This window comes from Rhodamnia argentea, chromosome 1 (genome assembly GCF_020921035.1).
Source record: "Rhodamnia argentea isolate NSW1041297 chromosome 1, ASM2092103v1, whole genome shotgun sequence".
Classification (NCBI taxonomy): domain Eukaryota; kingdom Viridiplantae; phylum Streptophyta; class Magnoliopsida; order Myrtales; family Myrtaceae; genus Rhodamnia; species Rhodamnia argentea.
In genome coordinates, this window is record NC_063150.1 from 7,965,152 (window position 1) to 7,989,006 (window position 23,855).

At 40.6% G+C, this 23,855-nt stretch overlaps 2 protein-coding genes and 1 pseudogene across 5 annotated transcripts; all 3 read left to right on the forward strand.

The window, feature by feature from the left end:
- The first annotated feature begins 664 nt into the window (after positions 1-664).
- LOC115731024 lies at positions 665-2,015 on the forward strand (annotated as a pseudogene).
- A 1,403-nt stretch (positions 2,016-3,418) lies between these two features.
- LOC115756961 lies at positions 3,419-10,719 on the forward strand. The gene is made up of 7 exons (XM_030696960.2): positions 3,419-3,558; positions 5,277-5,428; positions 5,516-5,649; positions 5,779-6,017; positions 6,243-6,449; positions 9,218-9,298; positions 9,943-10,719. Exons 1-7 carry the CDS (start codon positions 3,515-3,517, stop codon positions 10,196-10,198), a joined length of 1,113 nt encoding a protein of 370 aa, XP_030552820.1. The 5' UTR covers positions 3,419-3,514; the 3' UTR covers positions 10,199-10,719.
- A 2,985-nt stretch (positions 10,720-13,704) lies between these two features.
- LOC115731228 (mediator of RNA polymerase II transcription subunit 33A-like) lies at positions 13,705-23,492 on the forward strand. Of its 4 annotated transcripts, XM_048274494.1 has the most exons (13): positions 13,705-14,159; positions 15,109-15,219; positions 16,352-16,428; positions 16,510-16,699; positions 16,869-17,188; positions 17,293-17,384; positions 17,953-18,310; positions 18,595-18,805; positions 19,555-19,669; positions 19,779-19,940; positions 20,420-21,080; positions 21,587-21,793; positions 22,101-23,492. In XM_048274494.1, the coding sequence occupies exons 1-13, from the start codon at positions 13,873-13,875 to the stop codon at positions 23,216-23,218; spliced, it is 3,909 nt and encodes a 1,302-aa protein (XP_048130451.1). In that variant the 5' UTR covers positions 13,705-13,872; the 3' UTR covers positions 23,219-23,492. The 4 variants fall into 4 exon arrangements, with proteins under 4 accessions (XP_048130451.1, XP_030517729.1, XP_048130454.1 ...); XM_030661869.2 differs by having other exon boundaries at positions 16,352-16,699; XM_048274497.1 differs by lacking the exons at positions 13,705-14,159; positions 15,109-15,219 and having other exon boundaries at positions 16,363-16,428; positions 16,510-16,634.
- Positions 23,493-23,855: the final 363 nt, after the last annotated feature.

The window sequence follows — 23,855 nt, forward strand, 5'->3', positions numbered from 1 at the left end:
TTTCATGCTTGGGGACATGAAAGCGTGGAGCTGAAATTGAGAGGGTGGTGGGTACATCCTTTTCGTACTTTATCGTTTTGATATATGTCTTCGGTATTCGCCTAATTCACATGCACCCACAACACCTACCATGTCAAGCTTATAATCATCAGGCTGAGGTTGAGTCATTACATAACATGCTTAAACGCTGTCAAAAGCCGGAAATGAAAACATGCTCTATGTGGTAGAAGGAGAATAAACACAAACTAATCTTGTCTTGCATGTGAAAAAGCCTATCTTTTCCTCCGAGCAAATTGTAGGTCACCATCATCAATCGGCGTCGCACACATAGCATGCTTGTGACACTGGAATGGCCAAATCGGGAGGGCAGCGGGAACATCTTCTTCGTGCTTGATAGTTGTAAAAAATGTCTTCAATTTGCCTAATTCACATGAATCCACAGTAACCATCATATCGGGCTTATGATCAAGTTGAGTCATTACATGACCTGCTTATATGCTGTCAAAAGTAGAAAATGAAAGCATGCTCTATTCGGGAAGAATAAGAATAAACCCGGACTCATATTGTCTTGCATGTGAAAAAGCCTGTCTTTTCCTTTGACCGAATCAGAAGTTATTATCATCAATCATCATCGCACAGAACACCTGCTTATTGGGGGACCAAAATGGCCAAAACTGGAAGGGCAGTGAGTACATCATTTTCGTGCTTGATCATTCTGAGAAATGTCTTCAGTCGTCTCCTAATCCTCGAGCAAGCCTATGTCATTGAGTATGTTCAGCAAGAGCACATATGTGAGTCCTAGTCCAGGGTTCAGGCTAACCCCGATCAGTTGGCTGATGCTGTTCAAGTAAGGCAGCATGTTTCTCATAGGAGGACATTCTTTCACCTGGACCAACTGATACTCAAGCATGACGCTGCAGCTCATGCCATAAAAGTCAAGCATATGGATCAAGGAATTGACTTTTTCTTTGCCTATTGCAGCCATGGTGTGAAGTTTGTTGAATTTATTGGTGAAGTTGCTCCGATAAGGAGTCACAATGACAAGCGACTTGTGTGTCATGATCCAAAGAGCAATAACTACAAGTACACTTTCTCGGTTGAGATAAGTCCGATCTGTCGTGAGGACCTTATCTGCCTGCCTCCTAAAGTTAGAGTGAGTGGGGAAATTTTGATCCTCTTGCTATATGCTCAAGAGTTACCAACATCATTGCTTTACTCTATCCATTTACTATGAGGCAAAGTTTCTTAAATGCCATTTAAGTCCCTGCTTACTAGTTGACAGCTTGTTGAGTGTATTGTGTTATGTGGAGTCGGTTTCATCTGAGGTTATCATTGGTGGCTCGAGGTATACCTTAACCGATGCGCAGGTGGCTCATGTATCAGATTTTGAGAAGAACGACCTGATTTTCTCCATTAGGACACATCTGGGTCATCTTTTGACCCCTGGTGACTATGCCCTCGGTTATGACCTTTATGGTGCAAATATAAATGACATGGGGCTGGACAAACACAGAGGCCTCGTACTTCCTGAGGCAATTCTGATAAAGAAGAGCTATGAAGGGAAGCGCCAGAGGAAACGTGGCAAGACTCGTCAGGGCCAATAAGGAGAAGGTGAATACTGAGTATGAAGAGATCTTGTGGAAAATCCGGAATCAGGTTCAACATATCACTGTACCGAAACAGAGATTACCAGCCATCCGAGGCAGCATCTGTAACGGACAGAGATGTGCCCTCTGTTCCACCGGAAGAGTTGTTGGTGAATCTTGATTTGAGCAACGAAGAGATGGAGGACACTGCTTGTGAGAGAGAGAGATTACAATCTGTATTGAGAAATTGTAGTCCCTCGTGGCCTCTTTTTTTTTATTCAGGGAAGATGTGTTACCTTTTTTCCATCGAAAAAGTTAATGTCAAAATTTTTCTGTTTTGCCGAATCAAATATGAGGGTTGGCAGGCATTTTTGCCATCATTTTTGCCCGACCTTCTATGTTCAGGACTGGGAGGGTCCTGGAAGGTGAATTACATTTGTATACGCAGGTAACCAATGGTAAGGTTAGTCTCTTTAGCTTATTCTGGGATGATGAATTCCTCATAACAAGCGGTTCACACCACCGTCTAAATATAGTTTTTGCGAAGACTTGGAATACGTGGCGCTACTTATCTACTTAACTTGAGCCTTTGGTAGCGCGGATTGTGAACACTTGAATGAAAAGGTCGTATATCGGCTAATAATGTTGCTATTTCCAAGTGGTTTGTGTGGAAAAATTGTGGTGAAATAACAATCTGAGATAAATGTGCTTCTGAATATCACATTTTACCGAATTACGAGATGAACGAATGAGAGGAACAATAGAAAAATCCCATGTGCAGCAAAAGTTCAGGTCGCCGTGCAGGGTAGCTATAGCAAAGGCGGCATTTCAAGAAAGCCCGCAAAAATCAAATCTATCTTTCAATTATCTTTATTTTAATGCATTTTAGATTTCCTTAGTCGTAGCTATAACTCTCAGATTCCTGCCGGTGAGTCAAACTCCGATGTGAATCTTTATCCTTGGTGCTTTGTCGTTGAGTCAAACTCCGGCGTAGTACCGTCGCGTTTCGAAGCTTCATCTTCATGTCAAACTTCGGTGAAATTTGTTTTACGATAGTTGTACTTTCGTTTTCAAGCTTCGTCATTGAGTCAAATTCCGTCGGAGTTTGTTTACCTCAGTTTAGTTATTATAGTTAAACTTTCTAAACCTTTCCGTCAAGTCAAACTCCAATTCAATTTATGTTTGTACGATTCTATATTGATTTCTATACTCGCTCCTCAAGAAAGAAAAGACGGAACGGAACTTGGGTGATGGCTCGTAGCTTTTCCAGCTACCTATCGCTTGGATATTTCCTGTTCGGAATCACCACAAAACCCAGACTTCTTCAATTAAAAGCCAAATATTTACTTTTATATTTCGTTACGGATTGAATTCCAAGCGAAACAAAACTATACTTTGAATTAGATGAAATTGCAAAGGCATCAAATAAAACTACGTAATCTAACATTGTCTATAAAAGCTCTATTATTTAATTACTCGATTTTGTATATTTAGGTTGTTCAGATTTTCTTTCTCCACGCTTTGTTTAAATACGTAATTTTGTTCCAAAGGGCCGCCTGACCCATGTCGGGTCTTATATGAGCCCGTACCTAGGAAGGTTAAGCGAGAAGAAGCCCTTGGTTTTGCCACTCTACCCAGCTTTCAAAAAGGTTAAAAATCCAATTTTTACGATGGAGACGGTTTACTTTGATGGTTGTGATTTCCGCATTCGCGAAAAAAATTGTAGAAATCCAGTAGTAGGACTAGGACTCCCCGGTCCCCCGCGAATTTCTTCGCTTGAAAGCTTCGTTTTCTCTCCAGTGTCTGTCGTCAAACTCTGAAGTCGCGTTCTCTCGTTTCCTTCCAGTTTCCTCTGCTGATACAGGTCAGCACTGTGCCTCCCGCCATTGCAGCTTTAAGTGATCAAGGCCGTCGCTTCTCTCTTCCCCATGGAACCCCAGGAAGCAAGCCCTGCCAAGTCCCTTACCACAAGGTCTCTCTCTCTCTCTGGCTGCGAGGTGTTTTTTTTTGTTGTTTTTTTTACTTTTCTTGTCGCTGGTTCTACTGTGTGGTTCCTTTGGTAACGCAGGGCATAGCCAGTGACCCGTGAAAATGTCCGATAATCACAGTGCCCTTCTGGGTTCGCTGCTCTTTTGTCGCTCTTTGAAATTGATCGCTAGAGACCCTTTATCGGGGATTTCGACACTTCCCCGGACGGATTTTTCGAGTTTGAATGCATGTAGTCTTGGCTCTTAACGATGGACTTGTTTTCCCAAAATCAGCAATTTTGATACCGAGCTTGTCCAAAACAATATGAACCATTGCAAATTGGCAATACGAGGCTACCCGACAGCGTTTCTATGAATTACGAAACGATTTTCAGCATTATTTCAAACACATCCACAAGAGCAATTTGTAAGAAGAAAATGAACAGAAACTAGATGCTATGAAGTAGTCACACTAATGTCTCCACGTCTCAAGTAATTAACCACAACCTCCGTGAACCTCTGGACAGAAGTCTTCCCAGGATTAACCATTAAGGCCTACCCAATTTTTTTTACCAGATTATGGTTTAAACTGTTTGCTTTCATGGTTTGGCATTGTGCATTAGCAACACTTCCTCTTGTCCGAGAATCTAGTACTATCCCCTGACTGTTTCTGTTGTTTCTCAGTTTGACATCACGATGGTCTGGTATCACTCAGTTTCAGATGCCAACACTTTTGTGCCGATTCATCCTGCTGCTGATGCAAACCGTCGATATTGTACCTATGCCAAACCGTGTGAAATTCTGGTGCCAACACGATTACATATTTTATGCATCGAACGGCAGGATTAGGCAATTTTGGTGGCAATGGCAATGTCTAGAAGTGGAGGTACATATAGAAGAATGAAAGAAAACCTTCCTTTTGTCCCCTAGTTGACCTGCTGTTAAGTGATTCCTATTGCCAGCTGCCGCAATTAAGTTACATATGGAAGGAACTGATGGATACAGCTTCTACCTTGATTGTCTTTTTGGTTTTGCTGGTTTGCTTTGCTTGTGGTTGAGTTGAGGTCTTTTGACTTTCCCAGATCAATTTTAAAACTTGAGAAATTAAGATGTATTTCATTGTCACGGTTTTACTCTTGACATGATGACATCTGCATTTATGGACGTTGCTCATTCACTTTTATGAATGTCAACTAAATATCGTAAGTAAATTACTTCCGGTTGGCATTACAATAAATAACACAATCAATAAATAAAAAGCTTTCTTCAAACTCATGGTAGTACTGATTATCTTCCATTACCAGAACTATCTAGTAAAAGGCCTAGAGCTGGAACCTTTTGCTCCTTCGCCTACGGGGTATTATTGCAATGGACGATTCCATCGTTTTTCAGGCTGAAATTTCCATATATTGTCCTGATCTTTATACAAGTTTCTTTGTCAAAGCAAATCAAGCTCTCATATTTCCATCTACCACCAAGTCTATTCCATACTTGATTATTTTTACCTCGATGAGATATAATGAGTTCACGTGTTGACATTGTTATTTCCTCTTGCCACTTGAATTAATACGCAATTATCTTGAACGGAGTTGCACTGATTCTCATGGTGTCATTACACCACTAGGATTATCCAAGTTAAAACCAACAAGAAGTAAATTCTAATTACACCCCTGAAAATTAATCTCTTTACTGACGATGATTTTTGCTGCTAAAATATTGACAGACACAAGTGCTCAGCATGCTACAAGCAATACAAGAAGAAGGAGCATCTTATTGCCCACATGAAGGCCTCCTACCACTCTGTTCATCAGCCCAAATGTCCCGTTTGCTATAAGCACTGCAAATCTCTAGAGTCATTAAGAGAACATCTCACTGGTGAATATCGTTTGTCACTTTCCATCATCCAGCGGTGAAGGATTCATTTTCTAATTGCTATATTGCTTTCTATCATTTGTGGCATAGGTCCTTTGGCCAAAGCAAGTTGTTCGAGCATTTTCTCTGACCGAGGATGTGATCTTTGTCTGAAACTTTTGGATAGTCCGAGTGCCCTTACTGAACATAGAGAAACATGTTGTCTTCCTGCACCTCATCCATTTGTAAGTATTATTATTAGCTGGTGAACTTTGAAACTTAGAATGAGGGTGGCTTTAGTAGTTATGATTTTACTACAAATTACGTCAAATGCGATTAGTCCATTGATCATTAAATTTGTTGACCATCTGCAGGAAACAATTTCTATTTCTTCTATATACTCTCAAGTCCATATTTCTGATCCAATTGAGGGATGCAACTATGATGATTGGCAACAAGGAAGACCTAAGGCAGTTGCCCTGGATTGCGAGATGGTGGGTGGTGGTAGTGATGGATCTCTTGACCTTTGTGCTCGGGTATGCCTTGTTGATGAAGATGAAAATGTGACTTTCCACAGTTATGTACAGCCCCAAATTCCTGTTACTGATTATAGGTACATCTGCACTTGAGATCTTGTGATTTTTCTGATTTGGTTTACTGGGACTTTATTTGGGAAGTAGGTGGAGGTGAGGAAAATGGGAGGTGGGTTCAGAAAATGGAGAAGACTTTCATAACTTGTGTGAGAGGACAAGAGAGGGACTATCTTAACTTTTCCTTCCCCTCCTAAAGTTCCCCAATCCCAAGTGTCTAATCCTCTGGGTATGATGAGTGTTTTCAGGTACGAAGTAACTGGGTTAACAGAAGGGCAACTTAGAGACGCCATGCCACTAAAGGAAGTCCAAGAAAGAATATTGGAAATTTTGTACAACGGCGAGTCTGTTGGGAAATTAAGGTTAGATGGAGGAAAGGCCAGTCTACTGGTAGGTCATGACGTCGAGCATGACCTGGACTGCTTGAGAATGAACTACCCTGATCACTTGCTGAGGTATGAGGTGTTCTCTTTAGTTTAATTAATGGATAAAAAAGATCATCAGTTTCCATATGGAGGAAGCTGCGGGGCAAACATAAATGAGAATGCGGTGACACATGCATCTTGTTACCTTTACTTTTCTTTGTTTTAGGTATTGCTAGGATGTCTCTTCCACGGAAAACTGTGTTTGTGGTCCTCAGGCTGATAATATCTTTCTGTCACGGCTGCTAGATACTCACTACGAACCAGTGTGAGATGCCGTTTGTTGTTAGTGTAACCTTTCTTTATAGAGAGATTGAGTGGACTTAGTGGTAGCTGCTCATCAGAGTATTTATATTTGGCATATATGCAAGTGCACTTTTCTCTTGGATTGTGTCTTTGGACACATGCATTTGCAGTGCGGGGTCAATTCATGGAATTAACGTCAAAGAGAGAATTTGCTAACCATTTTAGCCAAAATATGTAAACTTTAGTCTGCTGACATACTGGACTGCAGAATTGCATGTGGAGACTATTGCAGAACTCATTTCTCTATTTGAGACAATTGTTTGATATGCGAGTCTTATGGGAACTTAGACCAGATTCTTAGCTGAATTGTCTAAAGATAATGAAATCATTTTCTGTTGAGAGAAAAAAACTAAACTGAATGCTTGGTTAGATCAATGTGACCCCAAGCTATCTATTTATAATAAAGCCAAAAGGCTAAGAATTACAATATTGACCTTATTGCTGTTATTCAGAAAATAATAAAGAAAATAGATAAATATGCCCCCATCAGCCAAATATTCTCAACACTCCCCCTCAAGTTGGAGCATAAATATCACACATGCTCAACTTAACTAAAACAGGATGAAACGATTTACTCTCTAGTCCTTTAGTGAACACATCAGCAAGTTGATCACCGGATTGAACAAAGGGCATACAAATCAATCCACTCTCTAACTTCTCCTTGATAAAGCGTATGTCAATCTCCACATGTTTTGTACGGTCATGTTGTACAGGATTGTGAGCAATATTAATGGCGGTCTTATTATCACAATATAGCATCATAGGAGGATGAACGGATACACCAAGATCTTCATGTAATCCTTTAAGCCATAACAGCTCACAAACTCCTTGTGCCATAGCACGAAATTCTGCTTCAGCACTAGACCGAACAACCACATTCTGCTTTTTGCTGCGCCAAGTTACAAGATTCCCTCCTAAGAAAGTACAATACTCAGAAATAGATTTCTGGTCCGGAGATCCAGCCCGATCAGCATCCGTATAAGCTTCAACCTTCAAGCCATTATGAGGAGATAAAAGAATCCCTTTCCTAGGAGCAAATTTCAAATATCGAAAGATCCGAAGAATAGCATTCATATGAGTAGAGTATGAATCATGCATAAATTGACTTACCAGGCTCACATCAAAAGCAATATTAGATCGGGTGTGGGACAAATAAATCAACTTGCCCACTAACCGCCGATAACAACCCTTATCCACTGGATCACCATCTTTTTCTCGAAGACAAGTATTGGCCTCAATGGGCCTATCGGAGGGGTGACATCCCAATAACCCAACTTCTGTCAAAAGATCAAGGACATACTTCCTTTGGAATAGAAATATACCCTTTGAAGAGAAAAAAACTGAACTGAACGTTTGGTTAGGTCAATGTGACCCGAAGCTATCTATTTATAATAAAGCCAAAAGGCCAAGAATTACAATATTGCCCTTATTGCTGTTATTCAAAAAATAATAAAGAAAATAGACAAATATGCCCCCATCAGCCAAATATTCTCAACATTTTCTATTCAAGCTGGATTAATTTACTTGTTCCCTGCATCTATTTGAATCTGATAGTCGAAATACAGTCCCGAAATCAGATTTGTTGACTTGTAGTGAACCCCGTGTAGCTGAAGCCACAGGATACCTTGTTGCTGCTGTTTCTGTATTTGGTACCAATTGCGATACATAATTTACATTTGACCTTCATACTAGTAACTTATATTTCTGTTGTATAATCTACATTGCCCAGTACTTGTTATATGACGGCTTTTCTTAAATCAATCAGCAGTGTGCTGCATGTTCTTTACGTGCTGGGCCATCTGAAAAATGGAAATATTATTTGGGTTCTCGTGTGATCAGTGTGCTGATGCTTTTTTTTTAATCGATGGAAACATTATTCCAAAAGGTTACAAATATCTTAGCTTGCTGACGAGCCAGTGCACTTGCATCACTTGCTTTTTGGTTAAGTTTCCGATGCTTAGACTGCCTAAGTGGTACGTAGTATTTCACTTTTCTCAACTAATTTTAAAAAACTGTAAATCACTTGAGAAAGCCAAAATAACATCTCTGGAACTTGTGTCACTTTTTGAGTAAGCAAAGAGTGATTTTTCTTCACTCTTCTGACAGTTATGATTATTTGGTCTAGCAATCACGACGGCCCTATGCTTCAATAACAAGCAGTGGGAACATATTTGTTGATGTTGTGCAGTTAAGAGGAAATAAAAACTAGTATGCTTATCAAATGTTAGCAACCTGGTGGCTGTTTTAGAGCATCTGTTTTGTGCACGAAAAACAAACTGAGTCCCATCCCTTGGCTTTCTCTTAACTGCACTATGATAAATGAACATACTTTATTTTGATTTACAGAAGGTATATTGGAGTCTCTTCCCCCTAAACGGGAGAATTAAGAACACCATTTGCCTGATTATATGAATTTTCCTTTCCTTGCAAAGTGAGCTTTGCAATTCCTTTTTGTTGTACCATATTTATCTTACAGTTACTTCTTCAAAACATAGGGATACTGCCAAATATCGTCCATTAATGAAAACAAATTTGGTTAGCCACTCGCTCAAGTACCTCACCAAGAAATATCTGGGGTAAGTTTTTCTTTTACTTTCCTTTTTAGTTTTTGCTTATACTGGTTTTGGAACCCAGCATATGCCCCTGACCCCCTCCACACTCAGCAACAGAACCAAATGCCTGTTGCCAGATCTAGGGTGAGTTCTTTGTTTAAGCGCCCTGGTTGTGGTGGCGTTAAATCTTATTTTTTCTGCAAGGTGGTCTTGACTTCTTACATTATCATCATGCTCAGAACAGTGTGCATATACTATCAAATAATCCTTTTTCTAACCTTTGTGATTTATTTGGCTTTAGAGCTTTCGAGCTTTCTATCTAGAATATGCAGTTACCTCTTTGAGTCATAGCGATTGATATCATTGGTGAAATTATTCTGCATCTAGATGGTTGTAGAAGAAGGGAGATCAACAGATATTCATATTGTAATGCAATATTTGCTCTGGAAATTAACCGTGCATTATGCAATTCGACATCACACACCACAAAATGAATATGTTATCTGCTTGATTACAGGAGTATTCTATTCATGGACTCTGGCAAGTATCAAAAAGTTGCTTTGTCATATAGTTTTAGGGTTCTGTTCTCTTCATCATGTAATCTTTCTTGGGTTCTGATTATTCTTCTTGTGGTTTTGTCCGTGATTATCTTGCTTTGCACTTAAAAGGTACGACATTCAGTGCGGTTTCCATGATCCATATGAAGATTGTGTCTCTGTGATGAGGATTTACAAGAGAATGCGTGCTCAAGATCATCAACTGGAAGGAGCTAAAGTATCTACTTGGCTTGATGATGGGCACAACTTACTCAGAAACTTCGAGTTTTCAAATAAGGAACTTGAGAGTATGTCACCAGATGAGCTATATGAGATATCAAGATCAAATTATAGATGTTGGTGTCTGGATTTTAAATGTGCGCTATGACAAAGTGCTCCTCTTCAGTTTCTACAAGGATACTTTGGTCATTGGCATCGCGTCATATATGTTTTTGCCATATATTTCCTTTCAAATGGATTGAATCCATGCGGTTTAGTACATATCTGTTCACTATAGGCATAAGGCTTCAAATAGGAACAGATTTCAAGGGGAAAGTTTTAAGATCTTAAGGATTAGAGGTGTAAATAACTGTATTCCGTTCTCTCCTATGATTCGTGTTTTGTATCCATTCTGCACTGCAATCTGTCGTTAACCATGGTTTGAGATCTCTGATTGGTCTCAGAGATGTCTGGTTATGTACCATGCACTGAGAAGAGAAGGTTGCAACAGAGGCTTTAGCTGCTTCACATTGTGGGTTATCCATTAAGAGCGGGAAGGGAGAAAGCGAATTGATAAATAGCATCATGAGCCTCGCCTCTGTCCTTACCTGTGTGGCTTATGGTATGGTATTGTTTCTGGTCACTGACTATAGAATTAATGAGAAAAAATTCATGCAGAGTCTTACAATATTGCCGGACCTTCTCTCCTCTCCTGTCACTTTGTTTGACAATTCAGTAATCTCTGTTGCTATTTACTTTCACCAGGGTTTAACGGAACCTTATTCTGTTTCTTGTCACCGCTATTGCAATTGCAAGTTGTACCACCATGTGACTGAAGGTCTCAAAATATTTTCCTCATACCGTGGCCAACTTTTGACCTGAGGAATATGGATAGAAAAGAATATCTTTATAACTTACAATTGTTTGGACCCTGGTTTAGTAACTAGAGCATCTCTTTTTCGTTTTTTTGGTCAAAAACTAGAGCATCTTGCGTTTGGATAATAATGCAACATTGTGAGAGCATCCTTATGTTTTGGAAGACGTGCTAGAGCGCAATGGAAGGAACTTCATCGCCAGTGCCGTGGACTCCGGGTTGAAGTCCCTATTCCGTAGCTTGACTTCTCAAACCTTGGTGGTCATGTTGGAGATGAACTTATATGGAGTGCTCGGAGAGCGCCGATGAGTTCACATTTAGAGCATCCAATTGAGCACGATGGCCAGAGCTAGTGGTTGCGGGTACTAGAATCAAGTTGGGTATTGTAGTATCTGAATTTAGAATGGACAGAAGAAGCTCCATGGTTGAAATGGAGATTCAATCCCTTGATAGAGAACTACTTGATTTATGAACCAACTTGAACTCCCGCTGTTTATCAATCTTTTTTTAAGCATTAGCAATGGAGGGTCACGAGATTGTCGAACCCGCGAGCAATTTCCATAGGCTGCGGCCGTTTCCTCCGTCCTATACACACCGGATAATTATGTTTTAGAAAAGTATTTCATAAAGCTTGCTGCCCTCAATTTTACTTGCCCGGCATTGCACGAAAAGCTCTATCTTGTTCACTTCATTAATGGGCTACTCTACTAGTTTAGTTACCAAGAACAAGAAAGCCAGTCATGCACGCAGGAGCTTGAGCCGAACCAAGCGTCGAGTTGCATCGTTTGTCTTTATCCAGGAAAGCCTATTTTAGAATAAACCAAACTGTCTTTACTTTTCAATTTTCGGTTAGCCTACTTCTTCTATAAAAAAACTAACCTTGTTTTGGTTGTATTACACACTAGAAACCGAAATACGAAAAAACTCTTTTCTATGGTCTGTCTTAGTGGATAGCCGTGTATCTATCTTCTCCATTCTCTAGAAGGAGGAGATTATCTTTGTGGGCAGTGCTCGCACGCCCAAGACAATCTTCAATTTTTTATTTTTTTTATAAGAAACTGTGGAGCTTAGGTTTTATACTTCAAAGGCTTAGTCAAGGTCAATTTGTATCTGATCTTAGATTAGAGCCTAAAAAAGTAACGATGCAAGCAAGCGGGAGTTACCTATTTGATTTGCCAGTCAAATATTTGTTTCGTGCACGTCGGATATTCGAGGAGGGAAATACTTACTTGGATCCAGGTCGAGTAGACCAAATCAACGGCGATGATGCACCCGATCGAGCGGACCCGGAGAGGTACCCAAAAGTCCAAACCGTGTGAGAATGGTCAAAAGGATAAAAAACAAAGCATTGGACCGGAGGTGCTCAATCCGTGTGTTCCCTTGACCAAGAGTTCTCTGTCGCCTACCCTTCCAAGTTTTTCGACTTCTAATTTTTTTTTTTTTTTTTTTTTTTTTGGTTGTTGAAGTTTATGGTTATCTATGAAAAGCATACCACAACTTTAGACCAGATAGTAAATTTCTCCATTTCGTTTCATTGTGCATAACCGAATCAGATTATCTTTGCCGCTCATGTATTAGGATCTTAAAAAGCCGGAACACGTCGAATCATTATTGGGAATCAAATCTTGGCGCCTATAGTAATCGCGCGCGTGACTTTCCTAATTTTTTTGAAATTCGATTAAGGATAGAAGTTTTGACGGGCATTTAAACTCAAATGAGCCATTCCAAAATCAAATGTTGGCATGTATAGCACTTGCGCGTGCGACTTTCCTAAATTTTTCTACATTCAATTAAGGATATAAGTTTTGACGGGGATATACCCCCCAAACAAAAAAAGTCTCATAGGGTTTCTGTAAAAAAAAAAAAAAAAAAAAGCAGCAGCCAAGCACTGCAGTTGAGGGAGACTCTCTTCCTCTCCTCCACCCTTTCGATGTCTCACTCCTCCTTTTTTTTTTTTTTCTAAATTTCCTTTCCATATTTTCCTCTCGCACGTCAGTTTTTTTACTTCCGATTTAGCCTACATCTGAAAGCTTCTCTCTCCTAATTTATCCCAATCTAGTTTAGATTTAAGGTTTTTGCTCGTATGTTTTCGTGATTTCGCTTTCCTCAAGTTTCGCCGGTGAATAAGCTTAATTTTGAAGAGGATCATAAGAGCTACGTGAAGGTTTCGCTCTCACAGGTATCGGTTCTATATTCGTTCAAACTTTTTATTCTGCTCAGCAATGGCATTGGAGACGCCAAACATAAGCGCGCATGCCGAGAAATAAAACCGTAGCATTAGATGAAGTTCTCGACATGCGCTCGTTATTGAAGACGGATTCGGTGATTGGCCGTCGATATTGATTTGAAGAAATCATAGATATATTCTTTGAGCGTGCGATCTATAATTTTGTTCTAATGATCTCTCTCGTTATTTAAAATTTATTTTGTTTTGATATTATCTGAGATTTATCTTGATTTGAAGTTATGCTATTTAAATTGAAATATTTCTTTTTTTATTTCGACAAGCGGGGAGCGAATGAAAGTTATTTTGACGAGGAAAAAAAAAAAAAGGCAGGGAGCGTACGTAAACGGTGGAGGGTTAAGCCTTAATGAAAAGTCAAACCTTCACATTTGAAGACGCGATTTAATTAATTAAAGCCAAGAAAAAAGCAGGCCTTTGAAAGAGACCTCCATTAATGACCAGTCAAACCGTCACAGAAACAAAATAAAATAAAATAAAAAAGAAAAAGAAAAAGAAAATCCCCCGCCCCTCAAGACTGACCTTCCTTTCTTGTCTTATTCTTATTCTCTCTCTCACTCCCAACGCCAAGCTTTCTCACTCTTCCTCCCCAAGAAGACCCCGAAGACATTCTTGCTCCGTTCTCTCTCTCATGCTTTCTCTGTCCTCCTCCGTCCTCCGCCGCAGATCCCTCGCCTGAAGAATAAGGGGAATTAGAAAGGTGGGGGGAATCGATCGCCGCCGCCAGATGGCCGCCGTGTCGGCTCAGCGCCGGCAGGAGGAGCTGTGGGACGCGATGCTGGAGATGACGAGGTCGGCGCAGGAGAAGAACAGCGACCCGATCCACTGGGCGATCCGGCTCAGCTCCAGCCTCGGCTCCGCCGGCGTCTCCCTCCCCTCCGTCGACCTCGCCCACCTCCTCGTCTCCCACATATGCTGGGACAACCACGTCCCGATCGCCTGGAAGTTCCTCGAGAGGGCCCTCGCCGTCGGGATCGTCCCTCCCATGCTCGTCCTCGCCGTTCTCTCTTCCAGGTCCTCGTTTCTCCCTCTCTCTCTCTCTCCTCTTCTTTCTTCCTTTTTTTTTTTTTTTTTTTGCTTTTGTGGAATTTGCGAGTGTCACGTGCTCAGTTAGCTGTTTCGGCTTAGAGTTTGGAGTAGGTCGTCGGAGCGTGGTTATTGGGAAAGCGGCCAATTTTTTGTAGTGTCACCTTTCGTCGCTTCTTCTTTTCTAGTATAGGTAGAGTTTCTGATGTAGCGATTGATGACAGGTTTAGGGCATGTCACGCGTGGGGAGTCTCTTGAGTAGCGGTTAAAGCTTGGTAGTGATGAGCTTCAATATGCATAACTTTTCCAAGTGGGTCCTCGCGGGGCGACGTTCAATAACGCTAAATATAGAAACTTGAAACTCGTTTATATATTTGAGGACTTGTTATTGCAAGGGACGCAATAGCGGTTCATCCTGGTAAAAGAAATCCACAAACTTGGTAGTCAGAGTTCTCAAGTTTGCATATCTGCATTTCATTTTTCGAATTTTAGAGGATGCAAAAGTGGAAACAAGTAGAAACGAGTTTCTGGCGTGACCGCGAATTCAAGAAGAGTCCTTAAACACAATAATAAGAAGAAATTTTCCTAGACAAGTCTACGCTCCTCTGTGATGTTAAGAGCTTGGATAGCATTTCTAGAATCCTGCAGGTTACTAACAATTGGGTTGAAGTCTGAGCTTTATGATTATGTCAATTCATGTGCTTATTGTGTAGAAGGGTAACGGAATTTTGTTTTCTGCTGCCTGTTGCTCTATTTACAATTTGAGGGTGGGTTCACTCACTGTGCACATGCATAAGAGTCTACTTGAACGACCTGCATCTTCATTCTCATATTTCGTTGTGAGCATGATGAGTTTTTCTGTGTTAATGTTATAGGTCTGGACAGATCATATTAAATCACCTTATTTCATTATTATTATTTTTCCCAATAACTACAGGGTGATTCCCAGTCGGCACACCTATCCTACAGCTTATAGGCTCTATATGGAGCTCCTTAAGAGACATGCCTTTTCATTTGGCTCTCTAATAAACGGGCCATATTATGAGAAGTAAGTGGATACTATCTTACGTAGGTTCTATATTACATCTACTTTGACATATTTCTGGTACACTGTAGTTGAGGTCACTGAAGAATTCTCGTATTCTCTTCTTACTGTGGCAATTAAGCATTGAAATGGTTTTTAAGTCGAGCACTTCTGAAATTATAATGAACATGCTATTGACCTAGAAAAATAAAGGATATAATACGAGAAATCTCTCTTTTGAAGGTTAAACGCAGATGATCTGCCTCCCCACTCCCTGTTCCATTGCAGAAAGTATAGACACTTTTCTTTTCAATCTCGTCACCATGCATTTTATTTGTTTAACATGTTGTCTATGCATCACACTACAGTTTTTCCTCTGGAAAATTTTACTTTTTGTCTCATAGTTTAGGGTCATTTTCACACAATAATGGCTATTCACGTCAATCTAATTCCTGGGGATCAAATAACACCCCGTTCCTTTGGAAATCTTTGGCAGTCGTGGAAATTGGAAAAAATATGGATTTCCTGCTCAAGTTTCATACTCACTTAAGTATCCAATGTGAAGCTTTATGTGCGGAAATGTGGCCGTGATTGTCAATACAACTTTATAACTTGATAAAGTTCACATCCTTAGCACAACTGTATAATGTGATCATGTTCGCATCCTTCATGGATTAGGCTTCGTCGAACTTGTGAGAGATCTCGCTGTTTGTATCATCATGGGCCTTTATGGATACTCTCTTCGATGATAAGATATATCTTGGACTAGGTTTGAGAGTGATACTACAAGAATTTATTGTTTTAAGGAAGGTTGCTATCTTTGGTTCAATCTAATAATCGACTCCTTAACTGAGCAAATGTTGAAAGAAATATGTTCTATGCAAATTTTCAGTTAATATGGTTGTCAAGGTGAGTTCGATTGCACACAATTGGCAAATTAAGGGTGTTATCTGCATTTTCAAGATTTCTTGCACTGCAATTTTGAAGTTGTTTACATTTGCTGGGTCTTGATTCGTGCGATAGGTCTCCTTTTTCTTGCTAGTCTTGTTCCTATGTGTGAAGTAATTGAGTTTTAATATCCTGTGATCTTGCAGTTTACTCCAAATTCATGGTTGAGAATTTTCTCTCTTACATCGTTTCTTACATGTTATTTCAGGGTCATGAAATCAATTGACAACGTTCTTGATCTTTCCCAGATATTTGGTCTTGAAGCTTGTGAACCTGGGATCCTAGTTGTGGAATTTGTCTTTTCACTTGTATGGCAGTTACTTGATGCATCATTAGATGACGAAGGATTGATTGAAATGACTCCAGAAAAGAAGTCTAGATGGGCAACCAAACCGCCGGAAATGGATATCGATGGTCAAGAGACCTTTAGTGGAAAGGAAACAGAACGGCAGGAGATGTTGCACAAAGCAAATACTTCAATGGCTATTGAGGTGATTGTAGCGTTTCTCCAGAACACAGTAACTGCAAGGATACTTTACTTGGCACGACGGAACATGTACTGATCTATTAGTGCAACTCATCTATTTCTCATCGTGCATCACAATGTTATTCACCACAAAATGAAGTCATTATCATGTGATGTTAGAATTATATTGTGTCAGAAGATTGTGAGCTGTGATGATTAAACCAGAAGTAATTCTTCTTCACATGTTCTGTCTCTGTAGGCCATCACATTGGGTCGGTTTTATTCAGCGCTTGCAACTACTAGCAGCAAATTCGGTAGTGCTGAGGAGTTTGAAACATATAACTCCAGAAGCACTTTTGCAGTTGACGTCCAATAACCGTAACGTCTTAACTCGGGAAGGCAAGACCGTATCACAGCAAGAATTTCATGCGGTCACTGCTGCTGGTTCTCTGATATCTTCCGCAGGACAATGCCATGGGGCTAGCCAATCTGCTCTTTGGCTTACTATTGATCTTTTTCTGGAGGATGCCATGGATGGTTCACAAGTTACAGCTACTAGTGCGGTTGAAATGCTTACAGGTGCAAATCGCAAATTTACTGTTAGCATTACTAATTATTTTTGGAATTCAGGCATCTTAAAGCCTTTATCGGTATTTCACTTATATGGCGTTGTCGCTTTGCAGTTTTAGCGAAGGCTCTTCGGTCAGCTAACAGTACAACATGGCATGATACATTTCTAGGTTTATGGATTTCGGCATTACGCCTTGTTCAAAGGGTAGGTATATAGTGCCTTTTCATTATTTGTCGCTGGTGTGATATTCCGGCAGAAAAGATGTTTTAAGGGAAAACTGACACTTGAAGCCTACCTTTATTACTGAGTGTCACTTTGGCCTACTGTTTCATTTCTTCTAATTTTGCTTTCAGCTGATCTGGTCTACAAGTCTTGTGGAGGGTATAATCTGATTTTGCAGCATCATTGTGGCATAGGAGGATCTTTTGATGGAAGGAACCATTATCTATATGATTTATGCAAATGGTCACCAATATTTAAAATTCTATGGAACTGAGATGGGCAATTCGGTCTATCCATGCTTAGTACAGGGAACTGTTGAGAGATTATAATTTAATATGATAAGAGAAGTTAAATAAGTTGATTCTTTCGACATGCTATTATCTTTTCTGATTTACATATCTGGGTGAAGCATAGGCTTTACTGTGAAATAAGCGAAGGAAGCATCATTCACAAGACATTAAGAACTTCACGTGCTTCTAGTCTCAAGAAATAACAAATATGCTCCTTCAGTTCTCTCGTTTGATTTGTCTTTATTGCTATTCTTTTTCAGGAAAGGGATCCCAGTGAGGGTTTTGTACCTCGCGTGGACACCTGTTTGTGCATGTTATTGTCTGTCACAACTCTAGCAATTGCTAGTATCATTGAGGAAGAGGAAAGAACGATGGAACAAACTGATGTAGTAGTTAGTTATCAAAGGAAAGAGAGGCATTCTCAGGGAAAACGTCGTAAAGATTTGATTTCAAGTTTACAACAGTTGGGTGACTATGAGGGATTGATGACACCTCCTCAGTCTGTTTGTTCTGTAGCCAATCAGGCTGCTGCCAAAGCGATGATGTATATTTCAGGTCTTACTGCGGGGAATGGATTCTATGAGTGCATAAGCATGAATGACATGGCAATGAACTGTTGTAAGTATTAAACTTATTTCTCTAATGTCTTGGCGTCATTAGTAGGGTTATATTGTATGTGGTCCTAATGAATTCGGCTGACATAGATGGAGCAGATCGAATAATTGATTATAGAGCTTCATTTTCTGAATTAACACCTTACAGAGATCATGATGAAATTCTTGGTGTCTGAGGCTGACCAATTTCTTAGTATTATCCATTCTGGCACACCGGGAAATCTATGTTTTATGGCTGATTAGCATCCCTTCTTGATCTACTACTTCTGAAATTCGTATTGCTTGCAGCCGGAAACATGCGGCATCTGATTGTTGAGGCTTGTATAGCAAGAAATCTACTCGATACGTCCGCATATCTCTGGCCAGGTTATGTGAATACTCGCAGCAGTCAAATACCTCGAAATATTCCAAGTCAAACGCCTGGCTGGTCATCATTGATGAAGGGGTCACCTCTGACTCCCTCATTGATAAGTACTTTGGTTTCAGTTCCTGCTTCAAGGTATGCTACTGATACATGTATATACCTTTTCATGGTCAACTTTTTATAGATACATTTTTTTATTGTTGCAAGTACGTATGTACATAGATTTTCTGATTTAGTCTCCTGAAGTGTTTGTATTGTTCCAGAATGAGCTAACAGTTTCCCTTTTGGCAGAAGAAATTGTATGGTCCTCCATTATAAAATAATTAAGCGGCCAATTGTCAGTTACCTCAGTTTGGGTTGACAATCCCCTATTAAATATTGAGTTCCATTTTGAATGCTTTTGCACAGATGCTTGATGAAAACGGTATATTTAAAGGGTGGAACTAGGACTTGGAAGTATTGTCTTATACTCAAAAAACACATAACAAATAGGTTATACTCTTTCTGGTTGTCATTGTCAACCTCAACTCATTGGTCCATTTGGTATCTGTTTACTTGAGAAACTCATGAATAGTTGGGTTGAGGATGTGGAAAAAATTTGTGAGTGGCAGGTATACCTTTCCTTTTCTTTGCTTCCTTCTTTAGCACAAGTTGTATGAAAAGTGATAGCAACTAGAAAGAAAGGGGGGTGTGTGTCATCTTTGAGGGGTTGGGGTGGAGAAGAATTGAATTAAACACGATATGCAATGAGAGTTTGGCCGCACCTCGGTTTCACTGTGACATGGTCTTCAGTCAAGCCCTTATTTTGGTAAAGCGGATTTACAAGTTATTATCCAGTGGTATGGATTATGAAAACTGATATTAGCTCATGGATTTGATGGAAGCTTAGCAGAGATTGAGAAAATATATGAGATTGCTCTCAATGGCTCTGAAGAGGAGAAGATATCTGCTGCTACCATTCTCTGTGGAGCATCTCTTGTTCGTGGTTGGAATATACAGGTACATGCTGGCAGTCTTTTTCTGTCTCGTCAGGGAATTACATTAGAGCACATAATCGTGTACTTTTCTGTACTAAATCAAGGTTAATGTCTGTCCTTGTTGCCTGCAGGAACACACTGTCGTTCAAATTACAAGATTGCTGTCGCCTCCAGTTCCTCCAGATTATTCAGGACCTGAGAGCCATTTGATTGGTTATGCTCCGTTTCTTAATGTTGTTCTTGTCGGAATATCATCAGTGGATTGCGTTCAGATATTCTCTCTGCATGGCTTGGTAAGCTAAACAAGAAACTTGCGTTCTTTTATGCTAGTGTGTGAAAAAGAAAATTATGTTGAAGTCAAATAGTAAATTGGACTTGAAAAGCTAATAATATCATGTCAGAAAATGATCCATTGAATGTTAGGCTGAGTGATTGAAAACATGAAGCTGATAATTATTAGTGTGCATTTAGCAGGGAGTTAGCCACTTTCAGCTTTCTAGATAAAAGATTTGGCCCATCACTCCATGTGCCGACGAGGCATACTCCAGTTAGGATAGGGTATTTTGAGCATCTTCATGATATGTGAGATATGATGTTGAAAGCACAGCATTTGCATGTACTTGGGAGCATCTGCTTTCTTATGGTATCAGGAACTCATGTCAATTAAACTTGATTCTCTTGCAACAATGCTTCAAGTTTGGAGTTGGCATCTTATGTATATTTTGTACAACTCCCATTTGTGATCAAGTAGTCTATTTTCACATCTATTCAGGTTCCACAGCTTGCCGCAGCATTGATGCCAATCTGTGAAATTTTTGGGTCAACTGTTCCGAGTATGTCATGGGCTGGTACATCAGGGGAGGAACTGTCCTCTCATGCGGTGTTCTCAAATGCATTTACACTCCTGCTGAGGCTCTGGAAATTTGATCACCCACCTCTTGAGTATGTGATGGGAGATGTGCCACCTGTAGGAACCCATTTAAGTCCCGAATTTCTCCTGCTGGTTCGAAACTCCCAATTAGCATGTTCTAGAAATTCCATCAGCGATCAGATTAGAAGCAAAAGCCTCTCTGGCACTCTTGCCTCATCACCTGTGGAACCTCTTTTTATGGATTCCTTTCCAAAACTTAAACGCTGGTATAGGCAACATCAGAAATGTATTACATCCACCCTATCTGGTCTTGTACAAGGCACCAATGTACATCAGATTGTAGAAGCTCTCCTCAGTAGGATGTTCAGAAAGATAGGTAGAGGAGGTCCTCTGACTCCTACAACTTCGGGAAGTAGTAATTCATCTGGGTCTGCAGCAGAGGAATTAGCAATCAGACTCAAAGTTCCTGCTTGGGATATTCTGGAGGCAACTCCATTCGTCCTTGATGCTGCGCTGACAGCCTGTGCCCACGGGAGGGTCTCCCCTCGCGAGTTGGCTACAGGTTTGTCTTCTACTTGTACAACGTCTATTCTACACTTCCTTATTCGATAACCATGACCTGAGTTAAAAGTGTGAATGCATGGTCATATGTAATTACATGTAGTCATTGTATGACAGTCTGATAAGTTAAAGCCTTGATAATGCAAAGCATAAGGGGACCTGACTTTAGCCTTTGCTTCCAGAGTGGTGAAGTCAAGTCTATCTTCACGTTCTTTAGATATGGTCCCTTTTCCAGCTAATCTTGGATCTTCTATTCACATTCCTTAACTGAGACTCCTTTTTCTGGATGTTCACACTAGTGTCACTGCGCCCTCATGATTGAACGTGATTTAGTACGATCTCTCTCTGTGCCCTCATGATTGAACGTCCTCAGTTAAACTCTAGTCTCATTATGTTTGACTCCTCTCTGGGGCTATAGTTCAATCAAGGTAGTGCTGATGCAAGAGCAGAATGTGGAAGAAACCCCAATCCTTTTCTCTTGCTAATGTTTTCACTGCTCTGTTTCAGGTCTAAAGGATCTTGCTGATTTTCTTCCCGCCTCCTTGGCAACAATAGTGAGCTACTTTTCTGCAGAAGTAACCAGGGGTATATGGAAACCAGTTTTTATGAATGGAACTGATTGGCCTAGCCCTGCTGCAAATTTGTTGACAGTTGAGCAGCAAATAAAAAAAAATATTGCTGCTATTGGTGTTGATGTTCCGAGTCTTGCTGTGGGTATGTATTCGCACTTTAGTCTTAATTGCATCTGCTTGGGCATTGACTAATTTACTTTTTTGTACTTTTGACTTTTTTTTTTTTATCTTTTATTTTTTTTTGGTTTGGGGGGGGTGGTTTGTTTGTGTGTTGTTCGGCAACTTTAATCTGAAGTGTGAAGGGTAAAACTCATGCTGTTCGAGTAACCATTTAACCTTTTAGAATGAGTTACTAGTTCGTTGGGCTATGACATAAATTCTTCATGGATATCTAATGTATTAGCCACTAAAGAAATTCTTCATTGATGCTCATACTTAAAATTTTGCAGGGGGTAGCGCTCCAGCTACACTACCTTTGCCATTGGCTGCGCTAGTGAGCCTTACAATAACTTACAAGCTTGATAAAGCCTCTGAACGTTTCCTCACGTTTATTGGTCCAGCCTTGAATTCCCTGGCTGCTGGCTGCCCCTGGCCTTGCATGCCCATCATAGCCTCCTTGTGGGCCCAAAAGGTGAAGCGCTGGAACGACTTCCTAATCTTCCGAGCTTCTCAGACTGTCTTCCACCATAATAGTGATGCTGTTGTGCACCTCCTTAAAAGCTGCTTCTCGTCAACTCTAGGTCTAAGCGTCTCACAAATCTCTAGTGGTGGTGTTGGTGCTCTTCTTGGCCAAGGACTCGGTTCCCACTACTCCGGGGGAATTTCCCCAGTTGCCCCGGGAATCCTCTATTTAAGAGTACATCGGTATGTCAGGGATGTCATGTTCATGTCTGAAGTGATTCTCTCTCTTTTGATGCACTTTGTTAGGGAGATTGCAAATAGTGGGTTGCCGCGAGAGAGAGTGGAGAAACTGAGGAAGACCAAGTACGGAATGAGATATGGGCAAGTCTCTCTCGCTGCGGCAATGACACGTGTCAAGGTTGCTGCTTCCTTGGGAGCTTCATTCGTGTGGATATCTGGTGGGGTGAGTTTGGTGCAGTCCTTGATCAAAGAAACTTTACCCTCTTGGTTCATATCGGGTCACAAGTTGGACCAGGAAGCAGGCGATATGGGTGGTATGGTTGCCATGCTCAGAGGTTATGCCCTTGCATACTTTGCCCTTCTTTGTGGAGCATTCGCTTGGGGTACAGATTCAGCATCGCCAGCATCGAGGCGGCGACCGAAGGTTCTAGGAGCCCACTTGGAATTCCTTGCTAGCGCATTAGATGGTAAAATTTCGCTTGGCTGTGATTCCGCCACTTGGCGTGCTTATGTGTCCGGTTTTGTGGGCCTGATGGTGACGTGTGCGCCTAAATGGGTGCTGGAGGTTGATGTGGATGTCTTGAAGAGACTGAGCAATGGGTTGAGGCACTGGAATGAAGAGGAATTGGCGGTAGCCCTGCTGGGACAGGGTGGGATCAAGGCACTAGGCTCAGCTACCGAACTGATAATCGAAATTGGCTGCTAATTCTTGGCGCAGCCAGGGTGACTTGTTGTCTATAGAATGGCTGGTTCCGTTAATCTGTAGAGATGGCAATTTTGCATCAAATTTGCAGTTAGTAGAGCTTCCTTAGGGTGATATCTTTTGTATAGTCTGAACTAGGAAGTATAGGAAGATTGTATTCTTCTGTATCTTGTAATCAAAGGTATGTTAAGTCAATCAGATTGTATTCTTGTCTCCCGTAACGATATTTTACACTTGATTAACTAAGTATAGACCGCTAGTTTGGTTCATTGTGCTAGTTTTTGTGCAAACATATCGAGTGAAGTTCATTGGATAAGATAGCCTCGTCATTGCACGTAGAGAAGCAGCAAGATGAGTTAATGTACCCTTCAATGGTATAGGAGGTAGTGAGATGAGTTTGTGTATCTTTCCGGTTGGGAGGCATGTTCCAGCCGATCTCAAGAAAGCTAATTTGGCTTTGATTACTTGTTATTCTCGAATTGTATAGGCCGAGTGGAGGAGAAAGAACTCCAACATCCGATCTTGGTTAGGGCTTTACACCCTAGAGTTTCATGTTCATTACAATCACTGGATGATAGCACCAGTGGAAACTCCTCCTGGACCTAGAACTGGTGTCCTGTGGACAACCGACACTTCCATT